Here is a 17809-nt window from a genome sequence, read left to right as displayed (position 1 = left end):
ATGTCTTATCTTATTTGCCATCACAAAGAACCTACACATATTGTCTTATGTGATATTAAATATGAATGGTTGGACTGTTAAGTGATATGCCATCATCTGATATTCATATTCCTTCTAATAATTACTTTTGATAGCGACAATAATATTAGGACTGTCTTAAGTGTCAAACATCAAAATGGCAAAAATGAAATTGCCTATTGCCAAAAAGAACATTGTAAATTGAAAGTAGTCATCAAAATCTGTTTCTGAAGCAAAATCACTTCAGCTACTCCTTGGCTTACAGAAAATGTGATAATAAAACTGTAATGCAAAAAAACATATAGAATCTTTTATAACTAAATTAATATTATCTTTCTAATAATGCACCTTAGAAAGTCATTCATTATAGTAATAACACTATAATTTGCCCATATATATTTTTGGAACTTTCACTTTTAGAATGAACTTCCCAAATTTACAGCACTTCTTCAGGTATTATAAAGTAGTCTAGTTGGACAACATTTGTGAAAAGAGCTTTGGAAACCTTAAGGTTCTATATAAATGCTAAGTATTGTATGTTATTGTTACCATCATTATATTTTCACCATCATTCTCATCAATGTCTTATCATCATTTTGTTGTCATGTTTGTAGGAAAAGGGCCATACACTTTATAACAAAATCTCTTAAATAAGGGTGAAGTCTAGATGAATTGGTGACTTTTTAAAAAAAAAATTAATTAGAAATGGTGAGACTAATTTTCAACAAAAAATTTATCCAACATTACATTAAACAATATATAAGATACAAGAAAATATTAAAACTTAGATAAGAAAGTGTCAATGAAGTGTATAGAACTGATGATTATCAATTAATAGTAGGGAAATATAGTAGATATAACACTTGAATTCCCAGAGTCCAATATTGAGGATTTTGGATATTAGATAGGAAAACCCAAGGCTAGGTCACTTAGTTGGGCTCTCTGCATGATCTTGGAATTCTACATGACCTGCTTCCCTCATTCTGTTTTTCTCATCCTTTAAGGTCCCTACCAGCTCTAAAATTCTTTCCTTGGTGAATATAGAAAGTGCTAAAATAATGTTCACTGGGGAACATAGGTTTCTGTTGGTCCCTTCCGGAATACCTAAGCACTATGGAATCATAATCTATGAAACAGGTGTTTCCATGCCAGTGGAAAATAAAGAACTTTAATGCCATTTGAAGAGAAAGAGCAACTGGTTTTCAGAGTGAACAAGAAAGGGAGGCTCCAGAAAACAGAAAGCCCTTCTAGAGATGATGGGAAAAGGAAAGATAAAGAATGGAAGGCCTGAGCCCTGAATGGGTATCTATCAATTCTTTAGTTTGTTGCTGTTGATAATATTGATGTACTTAGACTGGTCTTGTGGAAAAGAACATACCTTCTAGGAACATTCAGAAACAATGGAGACTGGTGTGGGTTGCTGCTGATGCTAAGGATTAAATCAGTATGAAAATCATGCTGCACATTCTTTTTCTGTTGCACCTAAATCCCATTTCTCACTTTTCTAAGATGCTATATGCTTTCTATTTCAACATTTTCTTTCAAAAGAAACACTTTTCTCTAAGGTCATTTGGTTGCCTTTTACTGTACTCTTTTGTGAATATAATGAGAGAAATTTTTATTTTCCATTAGTAATATATAATTAATGATTAATAACTATTAATATAATTATCAATAATCAACAATTAAATTAGTATTGAGGGTTTTTCTATTTATTTCCTTATTCAGGGACCAGACCCTATAGGATCAGTCAGTAAATCTATGAAGGACATTGCTGATAGATGGAATTGCAGCAGGACCCCTCCCAATAAGAAGACCTTACTTCTGTTTAGAGTATAAACAGAATCAATGTAGGTGAATTATTTTCCTTAGGAAATAGGCCCATGTCATTGTACTCCATCCATTTGGAGTTAAGGGTAACCCAGAGTTGTCTGGGTAGAGATGAATTTTTTTGTTCAGAGGTGGCTGAGTATCATGATCAAGCCACATTACTAGCAGGAGGAGGTGAAGATTTTTAGACTACCTCCTCATTAATATGTCTGCTCATTATTAATTGTTCATTATTCAGGATTGATTTTCACCTGTCAAGAGAACTACTTTTCTAAAGGTATTTAAGCATTCATGGATCATCTTGGTTTAGTCATTTGGCACCAAGATAAATCACTAATCATCAATTTATTGATTATTTATTGATTATCAGCCAGACCAATTAAAAAATTGATTATTAATTACCCAGAAATTGTCAAGATTTTTATTTTTCTCAATATGCATTGGAAATAGGAGTGTGTGGGGATTAAATGTTATATCAAAAGAGGCTCAGCACACAAATATAGAAGCAAAAGAAGACTCTCCTTTTCATTTTCTAGGATCATCAGTTGTTCCCTTAAGAAAAACATAAGAGAGTTCATCAATAATAGTTCCCCAAAATCAAGGAAAAATTTAAATGAATCTCAACTGCCCTAGATATTGGCCTGAGTAAAAGGAGTCAGCAGTGTGCTGGTAGAAGGAGGTATTGTAAATAGAAGCTAGAGAAAAGCCTCTCCAAGGCTTGCCCTCATCCAAGTTTCCTTCTATTCTAATCCCAATCTCAACTTGTCTTTCCTGTCCTCTCCATCACTTTCTAAACAGGAATGAAGAAGTGATGATGATGACTAAGGTAAAAGTCTCATCCTACAGGGCAGCTAAAGCAAAGAACTGGGAAAGGAGAGTTTTCTGCTTACATAGGATGGGACACAGAGAGGAAATGGCTAGAAATACTCTTGAACCTAACATCCATTCACAGGTTAGACATGATCAAATTTAGGCTTAGACACTAGAAGCTGTGTGATCCTGGCAAGTCAGTTAACCTTTGTTTGTCTAAGTTTCCGTATCTGTAAAATTCAAGAACAATAATAGCACCCTCTCTTCATGGTTTTTGTAAAGTCAAATGAGATCATTTAAATTACTTAGCACATTAATTGCAAGTACTATATGAACATTAGCTATTTTTTTATATACAGTAAATGAATATGTATTGGAGGGATGGTTATGATTTCCCTTTTTGCATATGACTCATTGATAGAAATGATTACTTGAGGCTTCATACCTCTGAGGGGTGAAGTTGGAAAGAGCTTGGAGAGATTCTAGATTGGCTTCTGGCTTTGAGAAAGGCACGGCTCTCTCAGGAAGTTCCTTAAAAAAGATGAAGACTCTGGGAAGAAGGCACCATGTGGAGCTTCAGGTGCCTGAGTTTTTTTCCATATTCTGTTCTTTTTTAATTTTTTCCAGTAGATCCTACAGGAAATTTTCTCTTTGGGTAATATTGTGGTTATCTCTTCCGTCATTTGACCTGATGGGGAGGCTCATTCACTCGTGTATTCCTGGTTATTCTCTCTCTGTGACTTTTCTGATTGCTTTCAAGAATAAACCTGCTGTTTCCTCTTGGCATGGATAAATGGGTTTATATCTATTTATTATGTGTGATGATCTCTATGTAACAATCACTTTTGGTTGGAAAGAAGTGATTAGTTTAATCATATACCTTGGGGCACTCCTTACCCTGTTAAAAGACAGCAATCAGGAAAGTGGTATGAACCTTAAAATTATTTCTCCTCATCTAACAATATTAAATGGGATGCCAAAAATATAATTCTAAAGTTGTCCTCCCTCACTGAGGAGAGCTAGCCTCATAGCCCCAATCTCCTTTTCCCAGAATTTCAGGAAGCAAAATTTCCCTCAGAGAAGAGTAGGCTAAGATGGCTTAAAGTTATCTAATAATACTTTATCACGGGGCAGCTAGGGGCACAGTAGGATAAAGCACAAGCCCTAGATTCAGGAGGACCTGAGTTCAAATCCGCCTTAGACACATGACACTTATTAGCTGTGTAACCTCATTGGGCCCCTACACAAAGAAAAACAAAAAACAAAACAAAACAAAAAGGAAATAGAAACCATTCCAGTATCTTTGTCAAGAAAAACCCCAAATGGGATCATGAGAATTGAACATAACTGAAAATACAACAGAACAACAACAACAAAGCAATCAAAGAAATAAATAGTAAGAACAGTAGCTATAAAAGACCTCTTTCCATAAATCTGGGGTGCAGACTCACACACACACAAGAAATACTTTGTCATGAGTTATAAATAAACATCCAATTGGACATACATACATAACCTACATGAACAATGCATATATAACACATATACAAGAAGTATTAAGTTGAGAAGCAAAATGTTCATTATTGATTGGGGAATTAGGAGATTAATAGAGGAGATAATATTTTAGCTAAGGCATTGAAGTAATGGAAAGGAATTCAACATTGATAAGGGAAGAGTTTTCCAAGATTAGTATAGAAATATGGACAAAGCATGAAGCAGGTATCACATTCAAAGATTAATCTCATTTGACTGGAGTATTGAACAAGCAATAATACACTGAAAGCAAGTATATGCAATAAGTCTGGAAAGTTAGGGAGCATCATACTATTAAGATGTATTGGCAATAGTAAAAAGAAGTCCAGAACAGATCTGGAGGGCAGCTAGGTGGCACAGTGAATAAAGCACTGTCACTGGCTTCAGGAGGCCTAAGTTCAAATCTTGGCCTCAACACTTGACACTTACTAGCTGGGTAACCCTGGCAATACTTAACCCTCATTGCCCCTTCTCCCCCCAAAAAAGAAAAAGAACAGATGCTAGAGATATTGAGGAGGTTACTAAAGGAATTAGTGAGAGAAAAGAGAGAGAGGGAATAAACAAATATTATAAAACCATGATTTTTGGATTTGGGGATATTAGATAAAATTAACGAAATAGTGAAGTCATAAGAGGTAACATGCAGTAGTGCACAGATATATGTTCAGTGTATAACATCTTGATTTGAAGATCCTAAGGGGATAATAAATGTAGAGATTCTCTATAAACTACTAAAGATATGAGTCCCATCTCACTAAGTGGCTTGTAACTGACTGTGAATATAATTTCAAGGGAGAAGTTCTCTAATGTTCTAAATAAATGTATTAGTTTATCATGAGAATAAAAAACCCACATTTATTTGAATATCTAAATTCCTGAATATATACTTTTTAAACTGTAGCCTTATCACTTTGTAGCTACACCTTGCATCTCCATCCAGAAAGGCATGTAAAAGCGCAAGAAAAATAACTTTGCTTCACTGGTGTGTAAACATGACTGAAGTGGCTAAAATATGAGTTATTTGTCTCAATATGATTGGGGGTTCCTTATCTTACTGTCATTGGCAGAACAAAACCTTTTGATCAAAGAGGTTTTGATTTGTATTTAACACAACTCCCTCAAAAATGTCTATATCCACATATTTATAAATGCAATAGAAAAAACAAAACCCCAAAATACTGCATGGGCAAATTTATTTCAGTTCCAATGATGGCAGTCACTTTAAATTTTTGAATAAAAATGAAATGTATCATAGGATCTTGGCTTAGGTATGGAAGGACTCTCAGAGGCCATCTACTTCCACTCTCATTTTACATTCAATAAACAAGGTCCTGGGTGATTCAGTGATTTGCTCAAATTTACTCACATAGACAGGCATCAGAGATAAAATTCAAACTCAGTACCATCTGACTCTACAACAAGGATTTTTCTACACACTGCGACTGGTAGGCAGTTGTAGTGAATCTATTCATTTGGTAAAGATATACTGTAGAAATTCTGTTTCCCAATTTAAAACAAAAGGAACATAAAAACACTCCTTAATTTGATGAATTTTGAAGTGAAAAAAAATTGGTGCTGTGGAAGAAACTTGATTCTGCATTGTATCTGACACTTACTTGGCCATGTCCATTTCACCATATATCTGAAATTAGATGTTTTGTATGCAAAATGAAGTGGTTGGATTTATGATCTCTAATGGTCTCCTTACATCTATGATATGAGCTAATTTATTAACATTTGAAAGAAAATATATTATTTCTAGAATCAGGAAGTGTTACCAGAGTCACCTTGTTCACATATTACCAGTCAATCAAGATTTGAGAAAAAGTAATGGGAACATTAGAAAGGTTACTAGATATGTTCTTGTGATAACAAGTTCTCTTAGAGAAATAGAAAATGTCAGCTTAGATTGAAAAGAAATAATCACAGTGATAGATTTACCGGAATCTGAAGTTTCTAGATGATTTAGAATCTCCTCATTTTACTACCTTTGAAATGGAAAAAATAGAAAATTAGAAATACTCTACTTTTGAAAAGTAGAGTGTTTCATCTATGTTTTTATTTAAATAGTCTATTGCCAGCCTCTTTGGGAATCTAACAACCATTTAAAAAATTTTATTTATTTATTTTAGTGAGGCAATTGGGGTAAGTGACTTGCCCAGGGTCATACAGCTAGTAAGTGTTAAGTGTCTGAGGCTGGATTTGAAATCAGGTACTCCTGACACCAGGGGCCAGTGCTCTATCCACTGCGCCACCTAGCTGCCCCTCTGAACACCATTTTAAGGTGAGTTCTAGGGAAAATGCAATGATTCCAAAAACCTCCTGACAATGGTTTGCAAATTAAGGCCTATCCTTATTTTTAAGAGGAAAATATGTTATTATTGTTCTGCACAAATTCTAACTCACTAAATTAACTTACTTCCAAGTCAATCAGTCTATTCTGTCAATTAGCTTGTGCTTATTACTTTTTCTCCTAGTGGAAATGAGGAAATGGAATTTAAAAAAAAAATTATGAGTTCTGCAGATAATTTTACCTTTCCTGAACACACTATGAATTGTAGAATATGAAAAATCATTAAATGTGGCTATTTAAAAAAATATAATGATGACTAGAGAACCTCTCAGTTTCATCATCAGAAAGTGAACATCTTGAAAGTGCAGAAAACAGAACACTAGAAAACTAAGAAAAAACAAAAAAAATAGGGGAGCGTATAATGGATACACAGATTCTTCAAATAAATGGTGAGACAAGACATACTCTCACTTAACCTGTCAAGATGCCATGACTATAATGTCAGCAACTTTAGCTAAATTTCAGCAGGCCCATCATACCCCATTATCTCATTTTTAAAAGATAGCAGGAAGACGCCTATCTTCCTTTCTCTGCCAATCAAACAAGACAGAAATCCAGAATGTGTCATGCTGGAGAGTTCTTTATTTAGCTGAGTATTCAATATGCAATTTCCAATATTTCTTATTAACATTAATTATATGCTTCATAAGGCAGGTTTTAGTTCATTGGTTGAGGTTTGTTTGTTTTTTTTTCTTGGATTTATGTACCTGCTATCAGTATACTGGGAAGGAAAAGAGTGTTTGTAGCTTAAGACATTAAGAATGCCACCTGAAATGAAAGCATAGTGGATTTGGTATCAGAGGATTTTTGTTTGAATACCTTGTTCTTTACTAGGACACCTCTCTCTGGTTTCAATTTTCATATTTGTTTGATACCTATGGTCTAAAGGATATCTAAGGTCCATATCTTATAATCTTGATAATATAAATTGTTTAGGGCAAGAAGAAGAACTAAGTTCAAGTCTAGTCTCATATATTAATTATCTGTATGATCATGGGAAAGTGACAACTTCTGTTTGCCTGTTTAACCTCATCTGTAAAATGGGAAATAGAATATCCTTTCCAGGTTTGTTGTAAGATCAAATGAATTAACATTTTATAAAGCAGTTAACACAATACCTGGCACACAGTAGCACAATATAAATGCTAGCTATTATAACTATTATTATTGTTATCCCTAGAAATATTATTCTATGGTAGTTAAACATTTTTACTAGATTAAGTAATTCATTATTTTCTACTGCAGTAGATGTGCATAGATGATATTTATATTCAATTTGTTTTGTAGCATGGGATCTGTCTAATGTGCAGAGTTCCTGGAAGTGAACCTTTCCACATGGCAAAGTTAAGAAGCCTGTTTCCAGGAGATTGAATGGAAACTGAAAAGTCTGTGGAGCATGTGGAAACATTCTGGTTTGATCTGTTAATCATATGCTTAGTAGGAGCCCCTTTTTGATTCAATTGTAGCCAGAACTGGGAAAGTCTTCAAAAGCCTAAGTGAGCCTTGCCTCTTTTGTTCAGTCATTTTGGCTACTCTGTTTGTGGCTAATGGCATCTGGTGAGAGGTCATACTGTAAGGAGAGAAGCCTTGACATTTCTCTACACATTGAGGCCATGCCCATTTTAGGTGAATGGAATAAAGCCAGGAGAGCAGGAGGGTTATGTGATGTCCCTTGTTTTAAAATCTGTCATGCAGCCAGCATGACATTGATTCCTCAAGTAACAGGAAGTAAGCTTAGAGAGTAACCTTCTCAAACCAGGTCAGGAGTAGCTAGAATAAGAACTCCTCAAGGATCTAAGCTATAGACAACCATGAATTAGGAAAGCTCAATGTTATGCAAGAACTGACTAAAGTCAGTTCCCCTGAGATAAGGGGGGGGGGGATTTGTTTTTGTTATATCTTTGAAGTAAAAGTCCATTTGTAATAGTGAATGGATGTTAAGTGATTAAATGGAATTGGGATGATTTTCATAGGTGCCTAAAATTTGGGCTTGGGATTAGGGGAAGATACAATTGGTGAGGGCTCTAGTCTCTGACAAAAAAGAAAATGAATGTGCAAACCCCTCAGGGTATCCTAGAACTCTGAGGGACCTATGAAGTATTGTGTCTAGTTCTGGTGAGCCAGAGCATATTCACTGCACATTACAAAGGTGTAATACAGAGATATTATATACAAACACACACACACACACATATATATATATATATATATACTTATATTATATATGTATACACACATATACAAATATATACACTATACACATACATATACATAATAAAAATACAGAAATTAGGGCAGAGTAGATAGAATATAAGTATTAGAGTCAAGAAGTTGGGTTCAAATACTGCCTTGGATAGTGACAATTTTTTTTAAACTATGGGTAAATCATTAATCTCCTTTGGCCTTAAGTCTACTGAATATAATGATCACCATAGATAGAATGAGTTCCCATGCTTCAGTTTTTGTATATACACAACACAAAGGCACAGTGTTCAAAAAAGTCACTGCAATTTAAAGCTATTAAATCTTAAACAAACAATATATAATAGGCATATACATTTAGTGAAAAATTATAGGAAGTTTATATATGAAAATTTGTCTGATTGTAATTTGAAATGGACTTCATTATATGATGTCTAGATTGTAAAATATATTGCCAAAAAAAAAAGCCCAGTATGTGATCATTCAAGGAGACAGTCTTAAACTTATATCTGTCATATATATGTATATACACATACAAACATGGCCACATCCATCTGTGTATGCATGTTTATGAATATGTGAGTGTCTATACACATACATAAATAACATATTCATATATTATAACATACACACAACAATATCTTGTATACACATGTGCACATTATATGCACATATATAGATATGTATTGCCATTGAAAGAAAAAAATGACCATGTTATTGAAAATTATGTCTCATCACTGTGATTAGAGTGGCAAAATTAATATTTACAATAAAGCAAACAAAATTAGAAAGACATTTGTTAGATTCCCTTTTGAAAAATTGATTATTTTTTAAGAAAGTATTTGAGTTTCTGTTAATTTTGCTCAAAATGTTGGAACAAATCAGAATGAAATTAGTCAACTTAACCTATCACTTAATCAAAACATATGGTGCAATGAAAAATGAATTGTTTAATAATTACTGAAAGAGAATTTACATAAAGTAGTCCTAGTGCCAGGTGCCATAAAAAAGTAAATACATATAGAAATTATATGATCATGTCTCATCATGTGATGACAGATTATCCAGAAACAGAATCACTGTGAAGAATGAGAGTTGAAGTCTCCAAACTTAAGAAGTAATATACAATATTTATGAAACTTCTGGGAACTGTGATGTAATTAATATAAATTTTCTTATACAATGGCTACATCCTATATTTATCTAAGTTTAGGGGAAAAAACCAAATACAATGCATGATGATGCAAATTATATACTGAATTAACTATATACATTTTTAATGATTCCCTCTATTTTTCATACATAGTCAATGAATTATTTATGTTCATCTATCACTTCAATTCCCCAAATAAGTCACAAAAATCTTCCTTACAGATATTTTTAAATGAGCAAATAAAGAAAATTGATAAGTTGCTCTGCACCAAGAAGTCCCATAGTGCACTGTATATATTTAAATATATATGTACCAAAAAAAAAACCTACAAAAATTTTTAAAAGGGGCAGCTAGCTGGTAAAGTGATAAAGCACAAGCCCTGGATTCAGGAGGACCTGAGTTCAAATCCGACATCAGACACTTGACACTTACTAGCTGTGTGACCCTGGGCAAGTCACTTAACCCCAATTTCCCTCACCCTCCCCCCAAAACTACAAAAATTATATATATATATATATATATATATATACATATATATATATATGTATGTATGTAATAGTTTAGGTTAATAGAATGTTTTTATAGTTTTCCACTCAAAAGACACAAACATAAATGAAAAAAAAGCCATGGGGGGGGCGGAGCCAAGATGACGGAGAGGAAGCAGCAAGCTGCCTCAGCTCTCCTTCTGTTCCCTCAAAACAAACATTAAATCAAGCCTCTGGACGGATTCTGAAACTACAGAACCTGCAAAGAGACAGAGAGACACAGTCCTCCAACCAGAGATAATTTAGAAGACTTCAGGAAAAGGTTGGTCTGACTCGGGCAAAAGGGAAGCCCAGCGCAGGGCAGCAACCCAGCGCCGAGGGGGTCAGGGCAAGTCAGCAGGAGCTGCGGGCCACAGCCGAACAACTGAGGCCCCTGGAACCTGGTTCAAAGATCTGGTGGCCAAGAAGGACAGTGGAAAAACCTACCTGCACCGGCCAAGAGGGCCACGAACGGGTCAGGCGGGATCAGACGCCGGGGTCTGGCGCCTGGCTGGCCGAGCACAATCAGACAGGAAGTGCAGGGTGGGGGATCTCCACACACCATAAAGGCCTCAGAGTAAAAGCCCGGTCACACAGCACCTATACCCCTGCACAAGAAGCCCAAAACAGGGACCCTGGTGCCCCCAGAGCAGACCTCAACTTAAGAATAAATAAATAAGCTGCAATAATGAGTAAGAAGCAAAAAGAGCCCTCTCCATTGAGAGATTCCTGTATCAATAGGGAAGAAGCCAACGCTAACTCAGATGAGGACAATAGCGTCAAATTGCCTACTTCTGAAGCCTCACGAGGGGAAGGTGAATTGGTCGCAAGAACAAAAAGCCTTCCTGGAAGAGCTCAAAAAGGACTTTAAAAATCAATTGCAAGAGGTAGAAGAAAAAATGGGGAGAGAAATGAAAGCAAAACAAGAAAACTATGAAAAAAGAATCAGCAGCTTGAAAAGGAAGCACATAATTTCACTGAAGAAAACAAAGCCTTAAAAAAATTCATTTGGCCAAATGGAAAAAAAGGTGCGTAATCTCACTGAAGAAAACATACCTTAAAAATTCACTTGGCCAAATGGAAAGGTGCATAATCTCACTGAAGAAAACAATGCCTTAAAAGTTAAAGTGGACAGTTGGAAGATAAGGAATCCATGAGACACCAGGAATCAGTCAAGCAGAATAAAAAAAATGAAAAAATAGAAGAAAATGTGAAATACCTCACTGGAAAGACAACTGATCTGGAAAACAGATCAAGGAGAGACAATTTGAGAATCATTGGACTGCCTGAAAGCCATGACCAGAAAAAGAATCTAGACACCATATTCCAGGAAATTATTAAGGAGAACAGCCCTGATATCATAGAATCAGAGGATAAAATCATCTTTGAAAAAAAGCCATGGGAACTGGCAGAAAATATGTCACAAGCCAAGAGATAGAATGTTTTGTATGTGGAACAGTAAGGAAGCTAGTGTCACTGCTTCAAATTTTTTTTTTCAGAGTTCCTATTGCTGTGTTTCCCTCCATCCTATTCACTCCCCATGATATTTACTCTATTTTCTACTTTCACCGTATCCCTCCTCAAAAGTATTTTGCTTTTGACTGACCCCTTCTCCAAAGTACCCTCCCTTCTTTCACCCCTTCCCCTTATCCCCTTCCCCTACTACTTGTACGTTATTCCCTCTTTGAGCCAATTCTGATGAAAGTAAGGCTCACTCACTCCCCTGCACCTCCCCCATCTTCCTCTCCACTCCATAAGCTTTTTCTTGCTTCTTTTATGTGAGATACTTTACCCCATTCTACTTCTCCCTTTCCTTTCCCCCAGTGCACTCCTATCTCACCCCTTAATTTTAATTTTTGAAAGATATCATTCCTTCATATTCAACTCACTCCTATACCCTCTGTCTAAATATACTCCATCAACCTGCCCTAATGAGAAAGTTCCTATGAGTTACATGTATCATCTTATATAGGATCATAAAGAGTTCAAACTTTAGTATCCCTTATGATTTCTTTTTCCTGTTTACCTTTTTATGCTTCTCTAGGCTCTTGGAATTGAAAGTCAAAATTTCTATTCAGTTCAGTCTTTTCATGAAGAATGCCTGAAAGTCCTCTCTTTCATTGAAGTTCCATTTTTCCCCTTAAAGATTATACACAGTTTTGCTAGGTAGTAATTTTGGTTGTAATCCTAATTCTTTTGCCCTCTGGAACATAATTTTCCATGCACTCTGATCCTTTAATGTAGAAGCTGCAAATCTTTTGTTTTACTGACTGTGGCTCCACCATACTTGAATTGTTTCTTTCTGGCTGCTTGCAATATTTTCTCCTGACCTCGAGTTCTGGAATTTGACTATAAAATTCCTAAGATTTTCATATTGGGATCTCTTCGGGGGGGTGATCAGTGGATTCTTTTAATTCCCATTTTACGTTCTCCTTCTATAATATCATGGCATTTTTCCCTTACAATTCTTGGAAGATGTTGTCTAAGCTCTTTGTTTGATCATAGGGAAGCCAGGGTCACTGGATCAAAAAGTACATTATGGAAAATAAGATTGGAAAGGTTAGATCATAGAGGACTTTACCAAATAGGTGATTTTGTATTTTTTCCTGGAGGCAATAGGGAGCCACTGAAGTTTATTGAATTGGAGGATGACATGATTGGACTTGAACATTAGGAAAATCACTTTAGTAACTGAAGGAGGATGGATTGGACTGGAGAGAGTTTTCCTTAATTATAGACAATTTTAAGATTTGAGATTTTATGTCTCAAATTTGTTTAACGTGTACTCATGGAAAAAGAAAAAAATTGAAAGTTTTCATTGTCATGCATCACTGGCTTTTCTTTAATGGTTTAGTAAAATTTCATCTGATATGCTCAGTTTTATTTGTGATATTTGATGCAGTTGGTGCCTAGCATATGGTATGCAAGATGCAAAATGAAACAGGCTCAGCTTTAGGAACAAGGCAGCTGGTGGATTTGACATTTCTGTTCCAAATTACTCATTGTGTTTTGAGTTGCTGCTAGGAAAAAAAAAATGTGTTGCCTATCTCCAAAATAGATGTTCTTTTTTATTTATAAGCTGATGAAATATTTCCAATAGAAAATATGGCAGATGGTTTAGGAAGCAAGATATTTATCCCTATTTCTACTGTTTACTTCTGCATTTTTTCTTATCAAATGACTTCCAAATGAACAAATTAATATTCCAATAGTGTCAATTAACTGTTGTACTGTTTGTTTTGATTTTGAACAAATAATGTTTACAGAACAGTAAAAGCCACAATACTGAGGCAGAGGTTGAATCTTCTTGGACAAAAATGATAATAGGTGTGTTTTTAAATAATACCTGAAGTCCATATGGAATGTAGATCAAAATATTCTGAGATATGAGAAGGAAAGATAGGGATTCCAGAGATTAGGGTCCCCAAAATAGAGTAGAAGAATTTGCCTATTACCATTAAGATTTACAGCACTGGCATTCTCTTAAATCAAAAATCTTTATCACAATCTTTGTGAGACCCTCTGGGTAGCTGAACATTTTTGATAACTGTAGTTTGCACAGAGAACAGGGATAGTTTTCTTAAATATACTTTAAATGACATTCATTTATGTTAGTAAAAGTCATGGTTTACAGTAATGACTCTAAATGGGACTTACACTGAAGAAAATTTGGTTCAAAAATTTGTCTCCTAGAAGTGGTACAACAGATTGACTGTAGAATAGCCATATGCAATTTTATTCTAAATTGTATTAAAGATATTGATTTAATATATAAATCACTGGAATAATATTTGTTGTTGTTGGTTTTTGGTTTTTTGCAGGGCAATGAGGGTTAAAATGACTTGCCCAGGGTCACACAGCTAATAAGTGACAAGTGTCTGAGGCTGACTATGAACTCATGTCCTCCTGAATCCAGGCCGGTGCTTAATCCAGGGCCGTGCTTTATCCATTGCACCACCTTGATGCCCCCAGAATAAGATCTTCTTACTGATAGACTATCCCCTAAGTAGTCACCAAACATATCTTCTAGTTTTCCAATGCCACTAATGGCCTAATTGATGAATAGGAGATTCAGAGTAATTTTGTTTTTCTTGAAGAAAGCTCATTCTGTGATCCACTCTAAATGCAAGAGTTATCATTTTAAAGCATACAATCTATATCATGAAGTATGCATCTTCAATTTTAACTTTCATCTTGTAGTTTCTATAGGTACATCTAAGGGATATGACAACACATTACCAAAATTAATCTGATAGGTAGAAAACTAATTTAAATAGTAGCTGCATTATACTATTGAAAATTCAAGTTCTCACAATGATTTCTGACATAGACAATGATAATATATTCCTGGAGAAATATATTAATCCTCCTTTGCTTTAGTCAAGTATACTTTCCTAAAAATCCATTTGTGTATTTCATAAGTATAAAACCAACTAATTACACAAAGATTTTTCATTAAGAGGCACTTATCCTTAGTTACACAATATATAAAGCCATTGTTTTTATACTGGTAGGCTGAAAAGATTTGAAACAGTTTCAACTACAAAAAGACAGTGAAATGACCAGTCACTGATAGAAAAAAGCTGAACCAATGAATGGAAGAAAATATAAAATATGCATCTCATTACCTGTACCTCTTTTGATCACATAATAAAAAAAAAATCCAAATGACAACTAGAATCAAATTTTAAAGTTATACACATAAAGGGAATGTAAAGTATAGAGCAAAATTTTTCATGTTTCTGTTGCACTATCATAAGTCATATCAGATAGATTAAACACCTGGATTTCTCAGAATGAAGCATAATTTATCAAGCATTAATTCCAATCAATTAGCAATTTTAAAATTAGTTTCAAATTAAAGAGTAAAAATAAAATGAATTTAGTGATGTCATGTAGATTGTGGATCCTAAATATGAATTTTCTAATGACTATGCACACATACATTTACTGCAAGTTTTAACTGTAATGGAAGTTGTTGATACTATTGTCTGTGTTCTGGAACTTATGCTACATTATAAATCAAACTGGCATGACAATAACTTATTAACAAAACACATCTTTATGTAGAGTACTGTACTTCAGAAATAATTGCCACTGTCCATTTCAAAATTGGAGTTCTCATAATGAATTTTGATAGGTGCTGAGTCAGCAGTACTTAGGAACATTATCCTTGTTTTAGACGAGTTGGCCTATGTCCTAATATATTTTCAATTGAAATAGTACTTTATTTTTTCAGTTACATGTAAAGATATTTCTCATCATTATTTTTATAAGATTTTGAGTTTCAAACTTTTCTTCTTCCATTCTTTTCCCTCATCCCTCAAAACAGCATGCAATCTGATACAGGTAATGCATGTGCAAATATGTTGAATATGTTTCCAAATTAGTTAACTTTTCATTATATTTATATGAGGGCTACTTTATTTATCACATTTAACTAGAGCAAACAGAATTAAGTACTAACTATTTTAATAAATTTTTGTTTTATTTGTTAGGTGTTTAAATATTTAATGTTAATTTTACATGCTCCCAGTTCAAAAAGGAAGTTCTGATGTATATATATATGTATATATTTATATTTATATATATAATTTTTATCATTCAATTAAGAAAATAGATTTCAAAATAACTCCTAATCTAAAGCAATAATAAACAGCTGTATTTGAAAAAATGAAGTTTATTGAGGAAGAAAAATAAATAAATTGAAGAAAAGCAGTTCTAGCTAAGAGATCCTGAGATGGCTATTGGAACCGTTTTCATGAGTTGTATAAAATAAAATACTATAATACTCTCATGTTCTGTCCCAGTTAATAGTACTTAATCCTGTTTACATTCTTTTCTTTGGGGGGGGGGCGGTGCAATGATGGTTAAGTGACTTGCTCAGGGTCACATAGCGAGTAAGTGTCAAGTGTCTAAGGCCAGATTTGAATTCAGGTCTTCCTGAATCCAGGGCCTGTGCTTTATCCACTGGGCCACCTAGCTGGCCCCAATTCTTTTTACATTCTTTCTGAGACTTCCTCATCTGGTCAGAATTTCCTAAGAAAGGTGTGAAAGATTGTTTAAAATGGGCATCAATATGAGTTTATGGCACTTGTCTTCTTTCAAGATCCAGTGCAGATACAAGCTTCTTCATTATTCTTCTTTGATTTCTCCAGAGGAATGCAATTCCTCCCTCTCCAAATCTGCCTGGACCTACTCTTTGAAATTTTCATATTATTTTGTATCATTCTTGCTTTTATAGATATCAAATTATCAGCTCCTAAAGGTTAGATTTTTTTATTATTTTATTTTTCATCTTCTATCCCCACTACTTTGCATATAGTGGGTCTTTAATAAATAGTTGTTGTACTGAATTTAATACAGGACACCTTAAGAATGGATAGGGCTGGGCCAGCTAGGTGGTGCAGTGGATAGTGCACCAGCCCTGGAGTCAGGAGGACCTGAGTTCTAATTCGGCTTTAGACACTTAACACTTACTAGCTGTGTGACCCTAGGCAAGTCACTTAACTGCAATTGCCTCACCAAAAAAAAATATATGTTTAGGACTCACTTATACAATGAGGAAAGTAGAGGAGAGAATATGTAGGGTAGTTTACATGTCTAACATTCTAGGGTTCTGATTGTGTAAATTCAAAAAAGCTGTCTATATACATTTTATCTCAAATGTAAACATCATTGCTACAAATGCTGTGGCAACATACATAAATAATTTGGAAAAGTAACAGGTACATTTCAAAAATATCAAGTTAATATCTAAAAGATGTGAGTGAGAAAAAAAATACCATTACATACCATTATTTCAGCTAAGTAACTGTCTACAAAAGCATGAAGACAATGCTAATTTGATTGCTAAAGCATTTAACATACATTTATTTTAAAGCATGCAGACAATGTGCGTATAGCAATAAAATTATGGCTCCCTCCTAACCCCCCCCCAAAAAGGCTGCAACTAAAAATAGTTAACAAATGAAGAGAGGTAGATAACAAATAAATTCCTTCATAAACTTTGAGTATTCTCTTAAAAGGGTCCAGTGATCATTGTGTTATAGAGATACGTCACAGAAGAAAAAGGGAAATCAGCTATCTATCTCTTTAAGAAAATTCAGTCACACACTTTTTTTTGGTACCCAAGCAATTGCCTGTATGACAAAAGCCACTACATATAGTTTATCCAAAGTGATAAAGTGATGAAAGGGCTTCATCTAATATATTAATACTATGGGTCATGGATGAACAAATATAGTTCTTTCAGTCAAATATTGCTTGCATGAGATATAAAGCATTGCATAAAGCCATGCTAAATGGATAGAAGGATGGTTACTTACCAACAGGGCGAGCTGTAGACATTACAATGGTGTGGTGAGAACATAAAAAAGAAATTAA

The 17809-nt window shown here is 34.4% G+C and overlaps 1 protein-coding gene across 1 annotated transcript in view; it reads right to left on the bottom strand.

Annotated features, from left to right (window-relative positions):
• The window catches only part of ROBO2 (roundabout guidance receptor 2), a 788084-nt gene that overhangs the window by 156594 nt on the left and 613681 nt on the right, over positions 1 to 17809 (bottom strand). The window contains 1 exon segment of the mRNA XM_043994477.1: positions 17752 to 17763. Within this exon segment, the coding sequence (XP_043850412.1) occupies positions 17752 to 17763 (12 nt within the window).

Source organism: Dromiciops gliroides, chromosome 3 (genome assembly GCF_019393635.1).
Source record: "Dromiciops gliroides isolate mDroGli1 chromosome 3, mDroGli1.pri, whole genome shotgun sequence".
NCBI classification, from domain to species: Eukaryota; Metazoa; Chordata; class Mammalia; order Microbiotheria; family Microbiotheriidae; genus Dromiciops; species Dromiciops gliroides.
The sequence above is the reverse complement of the archived record's forward strand: the minus strand, read 5'-3'. Positions and strand labels throughout refer to the sequence as shown.